Source organism: Trachypithecus francoisi, unplaced genomic scaffold (genome assembly GCF_009764315.1).
Source record: "Trachypithecus francoisi isolate TF-2019V2 unplaced genomic scaffold, Tfra_2.0 Lachesis_group12, whole genome shotgun sequence".
In the NCBI taxonomy this organism is placed as follows: Eukaryota; Metazoa; Chordata; class Mammalia; order Primates; family Cercopithecidae; genus Trachypithecus; species Trachypithecus francoisi.
In genome coordinates this window covers 15,787,679-15,807,223 of record NW_022681457.1, presented here as the reverse complement: position 1 = coordinate 15,807,223, position 19,545 = coordinate 15,787,679, and the positions used below count along the sequence as shown (strand labels likewise).

The window sequence follows — 19,545 nt, the reverse complement described above, 5'->3', positions numbered from 1 at the left end:
GCATGTTCAGCCCTTGAGGATGTTAGTGAAGAGTTACCAGGCAGAGTGCTGTGGCTCTGCCTTGAGCCCCATCTTGTCACTCCAGGTCGTGGGTGAGCCTTTACTGTGTGCTTAGTAAGGGGGAACTGGGCTTCTACAAGGACTCCAAGGGCCCGGCATCCGGGAGCACACACGGTGGGGAGCCGCTGCTCAGCCTGCACAAGGCCACCAGCGAGGTGGCTAGTGACTACAAGAAAAAGAAGCATGTCTTCAAGCTCCAGTGAGCCCCCCAGTGGGCAGGAGGGAGGGATCCAAGGCTCAGCTTCAATCCCAGTGGGACCCTGACTTCCCTGGGGGACACTTGGTGGGCAGGTGGGCTGGGCTCCTTCCCCAGATCTCTCAAGTTCTGTGTCCCTTCCTGCAGGACCCAGGATGGCAGTGAGTTTTTGCTCCAGGCAAAAGATGAGGTGAGATCTGGTCCTTTCCTCCCTCTGTGTGGACCTCAGTAATGACCTGGCTGGCTGGCTCCTGGCCCAGAGTGATGGGGCTGTGAGAAGGGACACTCATAGGCCAGAGTTATCAGGGCTGTAATGAGAAAGCCCACAGGCACTGAGAACCCAAAGGAGGTTCCTAACCCAGCGGGGAGTAGGAAGGGCTTCAGGGAGGGCTGCCTGCAGTTCTTGATGACAAAGTCCAACCTCTGCGGTGGTCACTCAGGTGAGACTGGAAAGATGGGAGGGAGTTTGCTTTAAAAAGGGGTGATTTGGCTGGGCGCAGTGGCTCATGCCTGTAATCCCAGCACTTTGGGAGGCCAAGGCGGGCAAATCACCTGAGGTCAGGAGTTCGAGACCAGTCTGGCCAACATGGTGAAACCCTGTCTCTACTAAAAAATACAAAAATTAGCTGGGTATGGTGGCAGGTGCCTTAATCCCAGCTACTTGGGAGGCACAGACAGGAGAATCGTTTGAACCCGGTAGGCGGAGGTTGCAGTGAGCCGAGATGGAGCCATTGCACTCAAGCCTGGGGGACAACAGCTCGAGACTGCTTTCAAAAATAAAATAAAATGATAAAAATAAAAATGGTGATTCAGAGGGACGGCGGGGGTCCAAAAAAAGGAGTGATTCAGGTCAGGCAGCATGGCTCATGCCTGTAATCCCAGCAATTTGGGAGTCCAAGGCAGGAGATTGCTTGAACCCAGGACTTCAAGACCAGCCTGGGCAACACAGAAAGATCCCATCTCTACAAATAATAATAATAAATTAGCCAGGAGTGGTGGCACACGCCTGTGGTCCCAGCTGCTCAGGAGGCCGAGTGGAAGGATCATCTGAATCCCGGAGGTCGAGGCTATAATGAGCTGTGGTTGTGCTATTGCACTCCAGGCTGGGTGACAGAGTGAGATGCTGTCTCAAAAACAAGAGGGGGTGGGGGATCTAGGTAGAGGGAACTGCAAGTGCAGAGGACCAGGAGTGCAGAATTGCAAAGGGTTAACTGCTGGAGGACAGAGTTCATGGAAGAAGGTCCCAGAAAGGTTCCCGGGAGATAGGTGTCTCAGGACATGATGGGCCATTTGGAGGAGATTGGATTTTTTATCTGAGGGCACTGGAGAGCTAGGGGGGATTACAGTGATGTGTGAAAAAGATTCCCGGCCTGGCGTGGTGGCTCACACCTGTAATCCCAGCACTTCGGGAGGCCGAGGTGGGTGGATGACCTGAGGTTGGGAGTTCGAGACCAGCCTGACCAACATGGAGAAACCCCACCTCTACTAAAAATGCAAAATTAGCCGAGCATGGTGGCACATGCCTGTGATCCCAGCTACTCGGGAGGCTGAGGCAGTAGAATTGCCTGAATCCAGAAGGCGGAGGTTGCAGTGAGCTGAGATAGCGCCATTGTACTCCAGACTGGGCAACAAGAGTGAAACTCCATCTCAAAAACAAAACAGACAGGGCATGGTGGCTCACGCCTGTCATCCCAGCACTTTGGGAGGCTGAGGCGGGTGGATCACGAGGTCAGGAGATTGAGACCATCCTGGCTAACACAGTGTAAAAATACAAAAAAATCAGCCAGGCGTGGTGGCAAGTGCCTGTAGTCCCAGCTGCTCGGGAGGCTGAGGCACAGTGGTGTGAACCCAGGAGGCAGAACTTGCAGTGAGCTGAGATCACGCTACTGCACTCCAGCCTGGGCGACAGAGTGAGACTCCGTTTCAAAACAAAACAAGCAAAAAACAAAGACAGATTCCTTTGGCTACCTGCATGGGTAGCCCAGGCCGTGGCCAGGGCCAGGGCAGGGACCCAAGTAGGAGAGCCCATGGCTGGGCCACACAAGCCTGTGGGGAGAGGAGGCAGAGGAGTCTGAGAGAGGCAAGCGTGGAGGTGGTTTGAAGAGATGTTGAGAGTAATAACTAACACTTGTTATCTCTTTCGATCCTCACAAGATGCAATGAAGAAGTAGGCCTTTTTTTTTTTTTTTTTTTTTAATGACACGGAGTTTCTCTCTTGTTGCCCAGGCTGGAGTGCAATGGCGCAATCTCAGCTCAATGCAACCTCCGCTTCCGAGGTTCAAGCGTTTCTCCTGCTTCAGCCTCCTAGGTAGCTGGGATCACAGGCATGTGCCACCATGCCCGGCTAATTTTTGTATTTTTAGTAGAGACGGGTTTTCTCCATGTTGGTCAGGCTGGTCTCAAACTCTTGGTGTCAGGTGATCCACCCGCCTCGGCCTCCCAAAGTGTTGGGATTACAGGCATGAGCCACCATGCCCAGCCAGAAGTAGGCCTTTACCCACTACCTGACTTATTTTACTTATCTGCACAATGAAGATGAAAAGTAGTTTCTTGGCGTGGCATGGTGCCTCACACCTGCAATTCCAGCTGGGAAGGCTGGAAGGGTTTGGGAGGCTGAGGTGGGCAGATCATTTGAGGTCAGGAGTTCAACACCAGTGTGGCCAATGTGGCGAAACCCCATCTCTACTAAAAATACAAAAAGTAAGCAGGCATGGTGGCGCATGCCTGTAGTCCCAGATACTCGGGAGACTGAGGCACAAGAGTCCCTTGAACCTGGGAGATGGAGATTGCAGTGAGCTGACATGGAGCCATTGCACTCCAGCCTAGGGGAAAGAGCAAGATTCTGTCTCAAAAAAAAAAAAAAAAGTTTCTTATCCTAGGGTTACTGTGAGAATTAAATTGCTCCATGTTTAATTGATACATGATAAACTGATACTTAGCACAGGGCCTAGTAAATGTCAGTGCTCTAGTAGTGCCTGCCCATATTATTATCATTGTGTCATTTATCTCTGTAGTAGGAAGTATATATAATCCTATTGCATAAGTTTAAGGGAGTTAAACCACTAAAGTGTTTGGAACAGAGCCTGGCACATACTGCTTTGTAACTGCATCATCATCATCATCATCATCATCATCATCATCATCCCTTTTTAATAGATGAGAAAACTGAATTTCAGAGAGGGTAGTCTGATCTGAAATTCACCTATTATTCCAGCTTCCCTCTTCCAAATGCGGACTCTGTGCCCTGTTTCTTCCCCCAGGAGGAGATGAACGGCTGGCTGGAGGCTGTGGCTGCCTCAGTGGCGGAACACGCAGAGATCGCCCGCTGGGGCCAGACACTACCCACTACTTCATCCACAGATGAGGGCAACCCTAGGAGGGAAGGCGGAGATCGCAGGGCCAGCGGGCGCAGGAAGTGACTTCCACCCCCAGGGCTTGACACATCTGTCCCCTCTCTTTTCCGCACTGTGGGCACAAAGACACTTTTTCTTCCGCAGGGGCGGGAGCTCCTAGTTCCAACACTGAGGACGCGTGACATGGTGGGCACCGGAAAGGAGGGGACTTCTCCGGCACCCCAAGAAGTGGTGGGGAGATTGCTGCCCCTATAGCCATATCTCGGCCCCTTCCCACTCACCACCCCCACCCCAGGTGCTGGGGCTCCCTTATTTTTATGCAATAACTGAGCTTGATGGGGGTGGGCAGGGGCCTAGTTGAGCCAAGCCCCCTGCCCCATCTGCAGATCCTGCCCCAAGAAGCTGGGGTGGTGGGGGCGGTAATTCCTGCCCCCCCTCTCTGCCCTAGGGATGGGCACGGGGGCGCTGGTGAGGTCCCCTGGACCATCCAGGGTGCTAGGGGGTAGGGAGGGGATACCCCCTCCCCGCCTTTACCTCACTTCCAATGCTGCCTTGATCTCTGTCTGGGAGGGGGGAGTGAAGGGGCCCTAGCCCCTGCACTCCACCGCCTCAGAGCCATGCGGTTAATTCCTGACTTAGTTTATTTTTGCAAAACGTCGATCTCCTTCTCCCCCGCCCCGCATCTGCGAAGGCTTTTAATGGGAGGGGCGTCAAAGCTCAAAACTGTCTTCCTCTCTCCTCCCCCCTCCAGTTGTAAATGCCACTTCATGAGGGGAGGGGCAAGGGGAAGCCCTCTCCCTGCATGCTTCTGGCTGGAGCACCTCCCCGGGGAGTGGGGGAATTGGGTTGTGGGCAGCCCCCATGGCCGCCTGGAGAAGCCGCTGGGGCCCGGGGGTGTGGGGCGGTGTGGCGGGCGCACACTGTATGTACCTATAATAAACCCTTTGGCTTTGACGGTCTATGGTCCTTTGTTTGGGTTTTCTGGGCTGCGCCCGGGAGGATTGAAAGGAGGGCTGTGGTGGCTGTAGGGGTGGGTGCGGGGTGGGGAGCGGGGCACGGGAGTACCGTGGCTGCAGAGAACATCCAGATGTACCCCTTGATGTGGACTTAATTTCGGGGTCTAAACACACGCCCCTTGACGAAGCACCTAGATGCCATACCTAAAACGAGAATCTAGAGGGATGGAGAATATTTCGTTATGCTTTGTAACAAACTTCCCCAAAGGCGACTCCGGGTCCGCCCCGTCCAGTTCAGGAAAGGCGGACCCCTTTAAGGAGGCGGAAAAGTTAACCGCGATGGGCAGGCGCTCTGTCCAATCGCTAGTGACCCCGGAGTCTCTGGCCCAATGAGCAGCCGATGGAGGCGGGGTCCGGATGCACACCCGGAAGTGGGTGAGGGCCAGCCGGCTCGCCTGGGGGCCATGGCAGCAGCGGCTACTGCAGCCGAGGGGCTACCGAGTCGGGGGCCTCCCGGGGAAGTCATTCATCTGAATGTAGGAGGCAAGAGGTGAGTGTGGGAGACTCCTGAGGTCCCATCCTTGGGGGCGGGAAGCAGGGTGGGAGTATCCGCCTCTCTTGGGGGAATCCCTGTCCATCAAGGGTTGCTCCGCCCCCCGTTGGAGGCGCGAGAGCCTGGAAAAACGCCGGGGGACGGGGGAAGGGAGGGAACCCTGGATCCTGCGGGAGGAGGCCGCATTCCTCACCCGCTCCTCTTCATCTCTTGCGTCCGTTTACCTTCCCCGCCCAGATTCAGTACCTCTCGCCAGACTCTCACCTGGATCCCAGACTCCTTCTTCTCCAGGTGATCGGGAGAGCGAGTTTGGGGAGAGGGTAGGAGGGATGGAGAGGGCGTGGGAGACCTAATGAGCACTCCCCCGGCCCGTGACGCCTGCTCGTTGTCCCTTCCCTGCAGTCTTCTGAGCGGACGCATCTCGACGCTGAAAGATGAGACCGGAGCAGTGAGTCGGACAACAGCTGAAATGGGATGGGGGGAGGGGTTGGTAGGAAGAGGGGCAGGACCCCACTCAGTTCTCCCTTTTACCATCCTCTGCCCCACTTTCCCGCAGATCTTCATCGACAGGGACCCTACAGTCTTCGCCCCCATCCTCAACTTCCTGCGCACCAAAGAGTTGGACCCCAGGTTGGCGTGGAAAAAGGGGAGGGAGTCCCTCACTGTCTTCACCCCCGAGAAGTTCTTTCACCTCTGAATGTCCACATGAGCTCCATTCTATTAGAATTCTCATTCGGAACCTTGATCAAAGGCCGGGCGCGCCAGGGTTGCTCACGCCTGTCATCCCAACACTTTGGGAGGCGAAGGTGGGAGGATCACTTGAGCCCAGGATTTGGAGACCAACCTGGGCAACATAGCGAGACCCCATCTCTAAAAAAGCAAACAAGCAAAACTTCATGAGAACCTTGATCATTTTAAAATTATATGTCCTTCGATTTCTCCCTACACACACAAACACACACACTCACATTTCCTCCACCCATATCATCACTCCTTAGAATCTTGATTCCATCAAAACTTCCTACCCCTTGACATTCTCTGTGCAGTTTTGAAAATTGCCCTCTCAGAATTCTCTGCTCACCCCCACACCTAGACCCTGACCTCTAGTCAATTCCACTACCCAGGGGTGTCCACGGTTCCAGCCTCCTCCACGAAGCCCAGTTCTATGGGCTCACTCCTCTGGGTAAGTGGGAGCCCCAACTATTATCCTCATTGTATAGAAAACCAACTCTGTAGTGATGCTGCCTGCCCCTCTTCCCCTTCTCTCCTGAAGGAGGGCTGGGGTAGAGGTGGGAGGACTGGTTATAGCCCTGGCTGGGTCTGTATTGGTACTGGGAGGAATACTGGTACTCTGTGTAGAAAGAAATGGGGTGGCCTCAGCATCTCCCTAAGTCCCAGCCTTTAAGTCCTCCTGTTGCAGTTCGTCGCCTTCAGCTTCGAGAGGAGCTGGATCGATCTTCTTGCGGAAACGTCCTCTTCAATGGTTACCTGCCCCCACCAGGTGGGCACTCCCAGTGGAATGGAGGGGCGTGGAGGTGGGCTAAAGACTACATTTCCCATAAGGCTGCAGCTCTTGGTGCCTGTGCTAGTGGGCCCTGAGATACAGTGGGGGGTGTAGTTCCCTATCAGGTGCTTGGGCTGATACTTGGAAAGGAAGTCGGAAACAGCATTCCCCATGAGGCTATGGGTCAGCTAGCCCTTGAGGCTCAGAAGGATGCCCTGGAGCCCCATGGGAGTTGTAGTCCAGGTTTGGTTTCTTTGTAGGGGGGCTTTGGAAGACCTTGGATTCTTTGCATGGAGGGGAGAAATATTAATAGGAAGTTACTGACAGTAATGCCCATGATAGCTAGCCCACTGACCATTGAAGGTATGCCCCAGTGGTTATTGGAACTAGGCTTTTCTGATTGGTAGAAGGAACAGAGTAGGGAAATTTCATCTACAGCTTTATTTCCCTAACTGCAGTCAGTACCTGCTACCTTCATGAAATTTGCCAGATATAAAGACCTGTAGTAGTATTTTTCCAACTGAGTTTTATCCTGTTTTCCAAAAAACAATCATTTTATTTGTTATTTATTTATTTATTTATTTTTTAATTTTATGAGACAGGGTCTGGCTTTGTCGCCCAGGCTGGAGTGCAGTCTTGGCTCACTGCAACCTCTGCCTCTCAGGTTCAAGCCTTCCTCCCACCTCAGGTCTGCCACCGAATAGCTGAGATTATAGGCACTTCCCACCACGCCCGGCTAATTAAAAAGAAAAATCATCTTAAATGCAAGCTTTATATTATAAATACAAAGTAAACATGAAAATAAAACCCAAACATAGCAGTGTTATTAAACTCTGGCCTGGAGCTGTGGCTCACACCTGTAATCCTAGCAGTTTGGAGGCTGAGACAGGTGGATCACTTGAGACCTGGAGTTTGAGACCAGCCCAGGTGACATAGCAAGACCTCGTCTCTACTAAAAATAAAAAAAATTAGCCAGGTGTGGTGGTGTGCACCTGTGGTCCTACCTACTCAGGAGGCTGGGGTGGGAGGATCACTTGAACCCAGGAAGTCAAGGCTGCAGTGAGCTATGATCATGCCTTACACCCCAGCCTGGGTGACAGAGTGAGATGCTGTCTCAAAACAAAACAAAACGAAAAACAACTCTGGCTAGATGCTATTGCTTGTGAAAGGTGCAGTCTTCCCTTTATTAAAAGTGAAAATTAGGGCTGGGCACGGTGACTCATGCCTGTAATCCCAGCACTTTGGGAGGCCGAGGTGGGTGGATCACCTGAGGTCAGGAGTTCAAGACCAGCCTGGACAACATGGTGAAACCCTGTGTCTGGCAAAAATACAAAAGATTAGCCATGTGTCGTGGTGGGTACTTGTAATCCCAGCTACTTGAGAGGCTGAGGCAGGAGAATTACTTGAACCCGGGAGGTGGAGGTTGCAGCAAGCCAAGATTGCACCATTGCATTCCAGCCTACGTGACAAGAGCGAAACTCCAACTCAGAAAAAAAAAAAAAGGAAAATTAGGTAATACTGCAGATTCATTAACATAACAGCAGCACCAGACTCAGTCTTCCTCTGTGCTGGGCTCAAGGGAACTGAAAGGGAAATAACTTGCTATGTGGTTTAGTGTCATTTCATGCCATGTCACTGCACCACCTAAAATCTTCACCCGGAGACTATGTCCCACACGTGGGGAAATCAATCACTGTCATAGTAAGTGCTTGCTGTGTGACAGCCACGATTACAATGACTGTTACTCTACCTCTTGTTCTCACTCTAGTGTTCCCAGTGAAGCGGCGGAACCGGCACAGCCTCGTGGGGCCTCAGCAGCTAGGAGGACGGCCAGCCCCTGTCCGACGGAGCAACACGATGCCCCCCAACCTTGGCAATGCAGGGCTGCTGGGCCGAATGCTGGATGAGAAAACCCCTCCCTCACCCTCAGGTACGATTCTATCTTGTGGAAGGTTGGGGGAGCTGTAGGGCCCCTGTGACCCTCTTCTGATCCCTACTCTTCCCCTCAAGGACAACCTGAGGAGCCGGGGATGGTGCGCCTGGTGTGTGGACACCATAACTGGATCGCTGTGGCCTATACCCAGTTTCTAGTCTGCTACAGGTGCTTGGGGAGGGAGTGGCCGGAAGTCCCAGCCCTGGTGATGGGAAGGGCATGCGCTGAGGGCTGGTGGTGTCCCCGCAATCCTACAGGTTGAAGGAAGCCTCCGGCTGGCAGCTGGTGTTTTCCAGCCCCCGCCTGGACTGGCCCATTGAACGACTGGCGCTCACAGCCCGGGTGCCTGGTGGGGCTTTGGGTGAACATGACAAGATGGTGGCAGCGGCTACCGGCAGCGAGATCCTGCTATGGGCTCTGCAGGCGGAAGGCAGTGGCTCCGAGATAGGTATGACCCCAAGCCTTTTCCAGAACCCTCTGTCCTTTAAATTCTACGGCCTGTTAAAATAACCCACCCCATAAAATTCTCAAACCCATAAGAATTCTCTGCCTTATTAGATCTCTTTGTGTCATTAGAATGCTCCAGCCCTTCAGAATTCTATATCCTCTTAGAACTCCTTGGCTTCCTAGAAAAATCCACCCACATGCAATTCTCCCTCCATCAGAATTCCCTGCCCTGTTAGATCTCTTGGTTTTGTTAGAATGTGCCATTCTGTGTGGCCATTGGAAATCTCTGACTTGGCCTGGCGCAGTGGCTTATGCTTGTAATCCCAGCACTTTGGGAGACTGAGGCGGGCAGATCACTTGAGGTCAGGAGTTCGCGACCCCCCCGGCCAACATGGTGAAACCCCATCTTTACTTAAAAAATACAAAAAATTAGCTGGACATGGTGGCACGTGTCTGTAATCCCAGCTACTCAGGAGGTTGAGGCAAGAGAATCACTGGAACCTAGGAGGCAGATGTTGCAGTGAGCTGAGATCACACCACTGCATTCCAGCCTGAGTGACAGAGTGAGACACCATCTCAAAAAAAAAAAAAGACAAAACAAAGAAAAAAGAAATCTCTGACTTATGGCTGGGCACAGTAACTTACACCTGTAGTTCCAGCACTTTGGGAGGCCACGGCAGGAGGGTTGCTTGAGGCCAGGAGTCTGAGGCTGCCGTGAGCTACGTAAGCCATGATTGCACCACTGCACTCCAGCCTGGACAACAGAGCAAGACCCTGTCTCAAAGCCTCAACAACAAATCTCGGACTTATTAATCTGTCCCCAAATAAATCTCAGCCCTCGTAAGAATACCCTGCCACCACTGGAGGTTTTTTTGCCTTGTTGCAAAGCTCAATGCTGTTAGAATTCCAGAACTCTTTAGAATCCCATACCCCATCAGAAATCTTCTGGCCCATTTTATCCTAATTCCTGCTGGAATCTTCACTTTTTTTTTTTTTTTGAAATGGAGTCTCTGTCTATTGTCCAGATTGGAGTACAGCTCACAATCTCGGCTCACTGCAACCTCTGCCTCCTGGGTTCAAGCAATTCTCTTCCCTCAACCTCCCAAGTGTGCGCTACCACACTCAGCTAATTTCTATATTTTTAGTAGAGATGGAGTTTCAACATGTTGGCCAGGCTGGTCTTGAACTCCTGGCCTCAAGTGATCCGCCCACCTCAGTCTCTCAAAGTGTTGGGATTACAGGTGTGAGCCACCGTGCCCGGCCCCTGACGGAATCTTCTATCCTTCAAGCATTCTGTGGTCCCACTGAATCCTCTGGTCCTTGGAGTTTTTCCTCCCACTGCTCCTCCTCCATGAGGCAGGGTTCTAGCCAAGCCCTTTTTGCCCACTGCAGGGGTCTTCCATCTGGGGGTGCCTGTGGAGGCCTTGTTCTTCGTTGGGAACCAGCTCATTGCTACAAGCCACACAGGGCGCATTGGGGTGTGGAATGCCGTCACCAAGCACTGGCAGGTCAGAATTCTGGCCAGCCTGGCTGACCCCTTCCCAGTTTTCCAGACCGTACAGACCCAGGGAGGGGTTCGCATCTGCCCCCACCCCCATCCCCTAAACCTGGAGGAAGCCAGAGAACCGGCAGCTGGCCAGAGCCTGGGGATGTCTGTGATAAAGGCCTAAGGAGCATCAGGGAAGTCTTCCTGGAGGAAGGGCTGCAGAGCCCACATGAAGCATGAATGTGTTTGAAAAGGAGGAGGGAGAATTCTCTGAGACTGGGTGAGAGAACAGGTTAGGGGAGATGCTGTAGGAGACAAGAACTGGCTTGGCTCGGTGGCTCACACCTGTAATCCCAGCACTTTGGGAGGCCGAGGTGGGAGGATGGCTTTGGGAGAAAGACAGACAGAGGCAGAGAAAGAGACAGAAAGGGAGAAAACCAGGCAAATAGAAATAAGAAATAGAAAATCAGAAAGAGGTGACAGAGAAGGGTAGACAGAGTCAAACCAGACTGAACCACTGTGGCAGATGGGGGAACACAGAGAGATAAAGGGGGATGAATTAGAGTCATGTCAGAAGTAGAGTGGAGGCCGGGTGCGGTGACTCCCGCCTGTAATCCCAGCACTTTGGGAGGCCGAGGCAGGAGGATGGCTTGAGCCCAGGAGTTTGACACCAGCCTGAGCAACATGATAAGACTCTCTCTACACAGAAATTTAAAAAATTAAAACTTTAAAAAGTACAGAGTCCAGGAGAGGCCAAGAGTCAGAGAGAGATGCATCAAAGGGAGGAAGGGAGGGAACAAGACAGGGACAAGGTAGGCCTGGGGTGGATGGGGCTGGGGAGCAGTGGGTGGGTTCTGGAGGTGGAGGAGAGGGCCCGTCCTCTGTGAGGGGTCACCACGGAAGCAAAGGAGTGGAAGGGCTCCCGGCTGCAGCCTGTCCTGCCCCACCCCCAGGTCCAGGAGGTGCAGCCCATCACCAGTTACGATGCAGCAGGCTCCTTCCTCCTCCTGGGCTGCAACAACGGCTCCATCTACTATGTGGGTGAGCAGCAGCCTGTGTCCTGGGTGCCCGAGAGCCTCCCCTGGGAGAGGGGAAGGGAGGGAGAGAGGCTGGGGCACCTGGAACAAACCCGCTCTACCCTCCCTGCCCACCCCAGATGTGCAGAAGTTTCCCTTGCGCATGAAAGACAACGACCTCCTTGTCAGCGAGCTCTATCGGGACCCGGCAGAGGATGGGGTCACCGCCCTCAGTGTCTACCTCACCCCCAAGACCAGTAAGCTATGACCCATCTTCCCCTGCTGCTGTCACCAGCCAGCCCCAGCCCCAGCTTGTAGCTATCCCCCAACTTGTGTAGCATGACCCAGGGGGGGTTATCGAGGGGCAGCAAATTCAACTCTCTCTCTTTTTTTTTTTGTTTTTTTGTTTTTTGAGACAGAGTCTTGTTCTGTTGCCCAGGCTGGAGTGCAGTGGTGCAATCTTGGCTCACTGCAACCTCCACCTCCTGAGTTCAAGCGATTCTCCTGCCTCAGCCTCCCGAGTAGCTAGGATTACAGGTGCACACCATCAGGCCTGGCTAAAACAAAAAAAGAAAGCATATTAGTGATTTCTAGAGGGTATCGGAAGTGAGAAATGTAGAGCTGCTGCTAAAGATCAGGAGGTTTATTACGGGGGTGATGAAAATACTCTGGAATTCGTTCATGGTGATAGTTGTACAACCTTGTGAATATACCAAAATCCGCTGAATTGTGCACGTTAAAATGGCAAATTTTATGGTATGAGAATTACGTCTCAAAAATTAACCCATTCTGCATTTGATGTCAAGAAAACAAAACAGGCCGGGCGCAGTGGCTCAAGCCTGTAATCCCAGCACTTTGGGAGGCCGAGACGGGCGGATCACAAGGTCAGGAGATCGAGACCATCCTGGCTAACACGGTGAAACCCCGTCTCTACTAAAAATACAAAAAATAGCCGGGCGAGGTGGCGGCGCCTGTAGTCCCAGCTACTCGGGAGGCTGAGGCAGGAGAATGGCGTAAACCCGGGAGGCGGAGCTTGCAGTGAGCTGAGATCCGGCCACTTCACTCCAGCCCGGGCGACAGAGTGAGACTCTGTCTCAAACAAAAAAAAAAAACAAAAAAAAAAACCTGTCTCAAATAAGAGAACTCAGCTTCATCTGCTGTAAAACCTGCATCTGTGGTGTTTTATGAACATGTGAACATCATGCCTTAATCACAAAGATGGGAAAGAAACACAAAGATTAACTCCTAATGGTCCACTCTGCCCCCGGTGGAGAGGCTGGTCACGATCTAGCACCTAGAACAGTGCTTATACAGGGATGCTCAGTAAATATTTGTTGAATGACTGGATGAGAGTTGAATCTGGCTGGGCACAGTGGCTCACGCCTGTAATCCCAGCACTTTGGGGGGCTGAGGTGGGCGGATCTGAGGTCAGGAGTTTGAGACCAGCTTGGCCAACATGATGAAATCCCATCTCTACTAAAACTACAAAAATTAGCCAGGCATGGCAGAGACTGTAGTGAGCCTGCTGCCCAGGCTGGAGTGCAGTGGCGTGATCTCAGCTCACTGCAACTTCCGCCTCTTGGGTTCAAGCAATTCTCCTGCCTCAGCTTCCCGAGTACCGGAGGATTACAGATGCGCATCACCATGCCCAGCTAATTTTTCTACTTTTAGTAGAGACTGGGTTACGCCATGTTGGCCAGGCTCAATATACTTCCTATACCTATGGATTTGCCTGTTCTGGACAATTCATGTAAATGGGATCATACATTATGTGGCCTTTTGTGTCTGCATTTTTCACTTAGCATAATTTTTGAATGGTTAGTGTTTTCTGGGTCTTAAGATATCTTTACCTATTCTAGGTTACACAGATCTTCTCCTGAGTTTCTTCTAGAAGATTTACAGTTTTAGTTTTTACATGGAAGTCTGTTCTATCAGAAATTAAATTTTATGTATGATGTGAGGTAGGGATTATTATTTTTAAAAAAAAAATAGAGAGAGGGTCTTGCTCTCTTGCCCAGGCTAGAGTGCAGCGGCAGTTCTCTGCAACCTCTGCCACTCGGGCTCAAGTGATCCTCCCACCTCAACCTCCTGAACAGCAGAACCACAAGCTTGCATCACCACACCTGTCTAATTTTTGTATTCTTTTGTAGAGACAGGGTTTTGTCATGTTGCCCAGGCTAGTCTTGAACTCCTGGGCTCAAGTGATCCTGACACTTTGGCCTCCAAGTGCTGGAAATACAGACTTGAGTCACTGTGCCTGGCCATAGCTGCTGCTGCTGCTGCTGCTGCTTCTTCTTCTTCTTCTTTTTTTTTTTAAAGCAAAAATAAGTTAATAATACACCTAACTTCACGGCAGATTATCACCTTTCTTCTTTGTAAGGCCTTTTTCTTATTTCTGTCTTTTTTTTTTTTTCTTAGACAGAGTATCGCTCTGTCATTCAACCCAGGCTGGAGTGCAATGGCGCAATCTCGGCTCACTACAACCTCTGCCTCCTGGGTTCAAGCAATTCTCCTGCCTCAGCCTCCCAAGTAGCTGGGATTACAGGTGCCTGCCACCATGCCCGGCTAATTTTTGCATTTTTAGTAGAGGCGGGGTTTTGCCACATTGGCCGAACTGGTCTTGAACTCCTGGGATACTCCTGCCTTCGTCTCCCAAAGTGCTGGAATTGCAGGCGTGGACCACTGCACCCAGCCTCTTTCTTATTTCACTTACTTATTCATTTCCTCCTCATCTTCCTTCCCACCACATGCCACTCTTATGTCATTTTTGTTTGTTTTTTGAGACAGAGTCTTGCTTCTTCACCTAGGCTGGAGTGCAGTGACGCAATCATAGCTCACTGCAGCCTCACCCCCTGGGTTCAAGTGATCCTCCTACTTCACCCTCTTGAGTAGCTGGGATCATAGGTGCATGCCATCACACCCAAATAGCTTTTTAAAAATCTTTTGTAGAGATGAGGATCTCACTATGTTGCCCAGGCTGGCCTCAAACGCCTGGCCTCAAGCAATCTTCCTGCCTCGGCCTCTGTTCTGTTTTTCTTTCTCTTTCCTGTCTTATTTGCTGTTTCATTGTTATAATTTCTGTCTCTGGGCCTCTCCTCCTCTAACCTGTGCCTTTGTCTCCCTGTTCCTGCATTTCCCACATCTCATCACCATCTTTTTGTGTCCTTCCCTCTCTGCTTGCTTTCTGTGTCTCTGTTCTGTGTCTGTCTCTTTCTTCTTTCTCTTTCTCTCTCTCTCTCTCTCTTTCTTCTTCTTTTTCTTTTTTGAGACAGAGTCTCATTCTGTCATCTAGGCTGGAGTGCAGTGGCGTGGTCTTGGCTCATTGCAACCTCTGCCTCCTGGGTTCAAGCAATTCTCATGCCTCAGCCTCCTGAGTAGCTGGGATTACAGGTGTGCACCACCACACCCAGCTAATTTTTGTATTTTTAGTAGAGATGGGGTTTCAGCACGTTGGCCAGACTGGTCTTGAACTCCTGACCTCAGGTGATCCACCCGCCTCAACTTCCCAAAGTGATGGGATTACAGGCGTGAGCCACCGCGCCCAGCCTCTCCTTGCTTTCTGACTGTGTCTCTGTTCTGTGCCTGTTTCTTTCTCTCTGCCCTGGTTTCTGTTTCTGTGGCCCAGGCCCTTTTTTCATCCTTGGCCCCTCACCAGGTGACAGTGGGAACTGGATCGAGATTGCCTATGGCACCAGCTCAGGGGGCGTGCGGGTCATCGTGCAGCACCCAGAGACTGTGGGCTCAGGGCCTCAGCTCTTCCAGACCTTCACTGTGCACCGCAGCCCTGTCACCAAGATCATGCTGTCGGAGAAGCACCTCATCTCAGGTGAGCCTCTGTGGGGTGCTCCAGTGCTGGGAGAGACAGCTCAGATGGGAGTGTGGAGGCAGAAGGATTAGAATTTCCACTGGGGAGGGACATTGTGTAGGAAGAGAGCTCTGGTGGAGAGGACTGACCTGGGATGGGACTGTAATTGCAGAAGTGAGAGAATACCATAAGGGGATCGGTCTGGGGAGGAGTGAATCTGTGTGTGTTCAGGAATCCATCAATTCAGCAAGGATTTATGGGGCACCCACCGTGTGCCAGGCATAGGGGATACAGTGATGAACAAGACAGGCCAAGTTCCTGCCCTCATGGAGGTGACATTCTAGCAGGGATGGCAGACAATAAATATATAGAAATGGACATCAATGGCCAGGTGCGGTAGCTCACACCTATAATCCCAGCACTTTGGGAGGCCAAGGCGAGTGGATAGGACAGGAGCAGGGACCTCTGGGAGGGGGGTACTGATATGGTCCAGGCAGGTGATGAAATGGACCAGCCTGGGGCAAAGGACAGGGCAAGGTGACATCAGGCTCTGGAACAGTTTTGGAGGCAGAGGCAACAGGGTTTTTAGCATTTGGAATTCTGGGGAGGAAAGGATTCTCTGAAAGGGAAGAACTCAGCAAGGGTTGACCCTCCTGAAACGGAGCTGTCCTGGGGCTCTGGAGGGGCAGGCAGCATTGATGCCTGCAGCAGGCCTGATCTCCTGCTCTCCCTGTGCCCCCCTCAGTCTGTGCCGACAACAACCACGTGCGGACATGGTCTGTGACTCGCTTCCGTGGCATGATTTCCACCCAGCCCGGCTCTACCCCACTCGCTTCCTTCAAGATCCTGGCGCTGGAGTCGGCGGATGGGCATGGCGGCTGCAGTGCTGGCAATGACATTGGTGCCTACTGGCTTCTGGCCTTCCCACTCCACTGACCCCCTTACCTGACCCCTGTTGACCTCCACTAATTCCCACTTGTGGCCACCTGACACAGGAGCCTGCAATGGTTGGGGTGTCCTGATCCTTAAGGCACCTGAGCTCCACTGACTGCTGCAACCCCCCAGCCCTCTCTGACCCTGCCCAACTCCAACAGCCTGGGAATGGGACCTGGGTCTTGGGGTGGTGGGTTTCATCAGTGGGGAAGGAAATCTGAGGCTGAGGGGACCCCAGCTGGCCCTGACCCCTGCCCCTGCCTGGCCCAGGTCCCTACGGCGAACGGGACGACCAGCAAGTGTTCATCCAGAAGGTGGTGCCCAGCGCCAGCCAGCTGTTCGTGCGTCTCTCATCTACTGGGCAGCGGTGAGGACAGTCCTGTCCAACAGGGAGGGAGGTCAGGGGAGAAGGCAAGATGCCAGCCAGGTCACTGAGGCCAGGAAGGGGTCACAGCCAAGGAGCATTGAAGGATCAAAGGCTGGGAAGGAGGACAGGCCTGGTGGGTTTGGGGCGGGAGGTATCAAAGGTGTGATAGGTGTGGGTGGGAGTAACCTGGTGCAGTGCCAGCCCAGTGCAGGCAGGGCCAAGTTGGTTGGAGGCACAGGGGGAGGGATCAGGGTGGAATGGGGGGGCACAGGCAAAGGGGTCAGGGTGGGATGGGGGCACAGGCAAAGGGGTCAGGGTGGGATGGGGGACACAGGCAAAGGGGTCAGGGTGGGATGGGAGGCACAGGCAGAGGGGTTGGGGTGGAATAGAGGAGACCCAGGGAGCTGTAGGAGCCTTGCTTCAGCTGGGAAAGGGGCCTCAGAGGCTGTTCTGGATGAAGGGACTCTGAGCAGAGACCTAGAGGACAAGTAGGAAGGAGCAGAAGAAAGAAGGGAGGGGAAGGGGGCCCCAGGCTGAGGGAACCGGATGTGCAGAGACTGAGAAGGGCCAAATAGGGTCACACGGGAAGGACATGTGGGCTCCTGGCCTGGAGCACAGGAGGTGAGGATGGGGTGCAGATGCGGGCGGTCCTTGTCAGGCTGTAGAAGGGCTGAAGCTTTGTCCTATGCGGAGAACTGTGGCCACTGCACGGGGAATGAAAGGAAGCTTGATGGGAGGCCAGGAGCCCAGGGAGGAGGCCAGGAGGCTGATAGGAGGTGGGGGAGCAGTTGGGACAGGCCTTGGGCCTTCCCTGGCAGCGGGAGCAGGGAAGAGCAGAAGTCTCTGGGAGGTTCCCTGGGTGTTTGGGGCTGGGGTGTCCAAGAGCTGCTGGACCCTTGGGACTGGAACTTGAGAGAAAAGCAGGCTAGGGAGGGATAAAGACTGGGGTGGCCCCTGGGGAGGCAGGAACTGCAGCCACAGTGGTGGGGACTGGGACTGGGAAGGGTGAGACAGCGAGGGTGACTGCCTTCCCCACTGCATCCCCCAGGGTGTGCTCCGTGCGCTCCGTGGATGGCTCACCCACTACGGCCTTCACAGTGCTGGAGTGCGAGGGCTCCCGGCGGCTCGGCTCTCGGCCCCGGCGCTACCTGCTCACTGGCCAGGCCAACGGCAGCTTGGCCATGTGGGACCTAACCACCGCCATGGACGGCCTCGGCCAGGCCCCTGGTACTCCCTGTCCCACCCCAATCCCATCCCAAGCCCCACAGCCTCACCCAGAACCACTCTCCATAGCCAACTTCTTGATCTCTCTCCCAGGCCCTTGCCCTTTGACCTCTTTTCCTTTGACGCCCTCTCTGCTCCCCATCCCTTCCTGCCCTTGTTTTTCAACCCCTGTCTCAGCCTCTGGCCCCCATGCATTGATCTCTGCCTCCTCTCTCCTGTCCTGTTTCTGGGTGCTTGCACTGCAATGTAACCCAGGCCCTTGCCCTATGACCCCTGTCTTGCCCCCTGACCCTGCTTCCGTGCCCCGCAGCAGGTGGCCTGACGGAGCAAGAACTGATGGAACAGCTGGAACACTGCGAGCTGGCCCCACCGGCTCCCTCGGCTCCCTTGCGGGGCTCTCTCCCCAGCCCCTCACCCCGCATCTCCCTCACCAGGTAGCCACAACTCCTCTTCCCTGTCTGTGCAATGGAGGGAGAGGGGACAGTGTGGTGGCCCCAGGGGCAGAGTGGCTCAGCTGCCCCGTGATGACGTGCACTTACTGTCCTTACTTCCTCAGCCTCCACTCAGCCACCAGCAACACCTCCTTGTCTGGCCACCGTGGGAGCCCAAGCCCCCCGCAGGCTGAGGCCCGGCGCCGTGGTGGGGGCAGCTTTGTGGAACGCTGCCAGGAACTGGTGCGGAGTGGGCCCGACCTCCGACGGCCACCCACACCAGCCCCTTGGCCCTCCACCAGTCTCGGCACTCCCCTCACACCTCCCAAGATGAAGCTCAATGAAACTTCCTTTTGAACAATGCAGCTGCCATGATGCCTTGGGATGCCCTGGTCCTGGGGGACTCAGGTGCCTCCCTGATTCCTATGGGAACCCTGGGTTCAGGGCCAGGGCCTCCTTGGAATAAATAGTCATTGTTACTAGGTCCCCACCTTCCCTCTTTTCTGGAAGCCAAATTCACCCTCCCCAATAAAGTCCTCACTGCCAACATCTTGCTTATTCTTAGCAGGTTTGGGACTCCTCAGGAAAGGGGTGGGGGAGATGTGGGACCCAACCTGATAATGCAAAATCAGGAACATCTACCTCTCTTGTTTAAGCAAAGGAAGGCCAGGCACAGTGGCTCACACCTATAATCCCGGCACTTTGGGAGGCCAGTTTGCTTGTGCTCAGGAGTTTCAGACTAGCCTGGGCAGCATAACAAAACCCCATCTCTACAAAAAAAATTTTAAAATTAAGCAGGCATGGTGATGCATGCCTGTGGTCCCGGCTTCTTGGGAGGCTGAGGTGGGAGGATCGCTTGAGCCTAGGAGACCAAGGCTACAGTGAGCATGATCACATCACTGCACTCCAGCCTGAGTGACAAGAGTGAGATCCTGTCTCAAAAAACAAACCAAACCAAAAGAGGTGTTGCAGGGGAGGAATGTGTTGACTTTTACTTTGCCTTCAGGCATGGCTGGATCCAGGGGTTCAAACACTAATCCAGAATTTCTTTTTTTTTCTTTTTTTCTTTCTTTCTTTCTTTCTTTTTTTTTTTTTTTTTTTGAGACAGAGTCTCACTCTGTCATCCAGGCTGGAGTGCAGTGGTACAATCTCAGCTCACTTCGAGCTCCGCCTCCTAGGTTCAAGCAATCCTCCTGCATCAGCCTCCCGAGTAGCTGGGATTACAGTTGTGCACCACCATGCCCAGCTAATTTTTGTATTTTTAGTAGAGACAGGGTTTCA

General features: G+C 53.2%; 2 protein-coding genes across 6 annotated transcripts in view; both read left to right on the top strand.

The window, feature by feature from the left end:
* Window positions 1-4,568, top strand: part of SPTBN4 (spectrin beta, non-erythrocytic 4) — a 117,578-nt gene extending 113,010 nt beyond the window's left edge. For 2 of the 4 annotated variants that reach the window (XM_033224963.1, XM_033224964.1), the window contains exons 34-36: window positions 86-259; window positions 404-446; window positions 3,517-4,568. In XM_033224963.1, the coding sequence (XP_033080854.1) occupies window positions 86-259; window positions 404-446; window positions 3,517-3,675 (376 nt within the window). In that variant the 3' untranslated portion in view covers window positions 3,676-4,568. Of the gene's footprint in view, window positions 1-85; window positions 260-403; window positions 447-3,516 lie in introns of those variants that run through there. The other 2 variants (XM_033224965.1, XR_004440579.1) reach the window with 2 other exon arrangements.
* A 394-nt stretch (window positions 4,569-4,962) lies between these two features.
* SHKBP1 (SH3KBP1 binding protein 1) lies at window positions 4,963-18,813 on the top strand. 2 transcript variants are annotated; one of them, XM_033224961.1, is made up of 18 exons: window positions 4,963-5,115; window positions 5,356-5,409; window positions 5,521-5,566; window positions 5,675-5,748; window positions 6,243-6,301; window positions 6,539-6,619; window positions 8,391-8,552; window positions 8,633-8,723; window positions 8,813-9,003; window positions 10,395-10,510; window positions 11,442-11,529; window positions 11,645-11,761; window positions 15,160-15,330; window positions 16,055-16,210; window positions 16,513-16,609; window positions 17,658-17,836; window positions 18,144-18,267; window positions 18,390-18,813. In XM_033224961.1, exons 1-18 carry the CDS (start codon window positions 5,030-5,032, stop codon window positions 18,619-18,621), a joined length of 2,124 nt encoding a protein of 707 aa, XP_033080852.1. In that variant the 5' UTR covers window positions 4,963-5,029; the 3' UTR covers window positions 18,622-18,813. The 2 variants fall into 2 exon arrangements, with proteins under 2 accessions (XP_033080852.1, XP_033080853.1); XM_033224962.1 differs by lacking the exons at window positions 10,395-10,510; window positions 11,442-11,529; window positions 11,645-11,761.
* Window positions 18,814-19,545: the final 732 nt, after the last annotated feature.

Bases quoted from the DNA above. Each gene is read 5' to 3' on its own strand.
- SHKBP1 (XM_033224961.1), top strand. From the start codon at position 5,030: ATGGCAGCAGCGGCTACTGCAGCCGAGGGGCTACCGAGTCGGGGGCCT. The intron at 5,116-5,355 runs GTGAGTGTGGGA...TTCCCCGCCCAG, and splicing joins CTGAATGTAGGAGGCAAGAG to ATTCAGTACCTCTCGCCAGA. The intron at 11,762-15,159 runs GTAAGCTATGAC...GCCCCTCACCAG, and splicing joins CTACCTCACCCCCAAGACCA to GTGACAGTGGGAACTGGATC.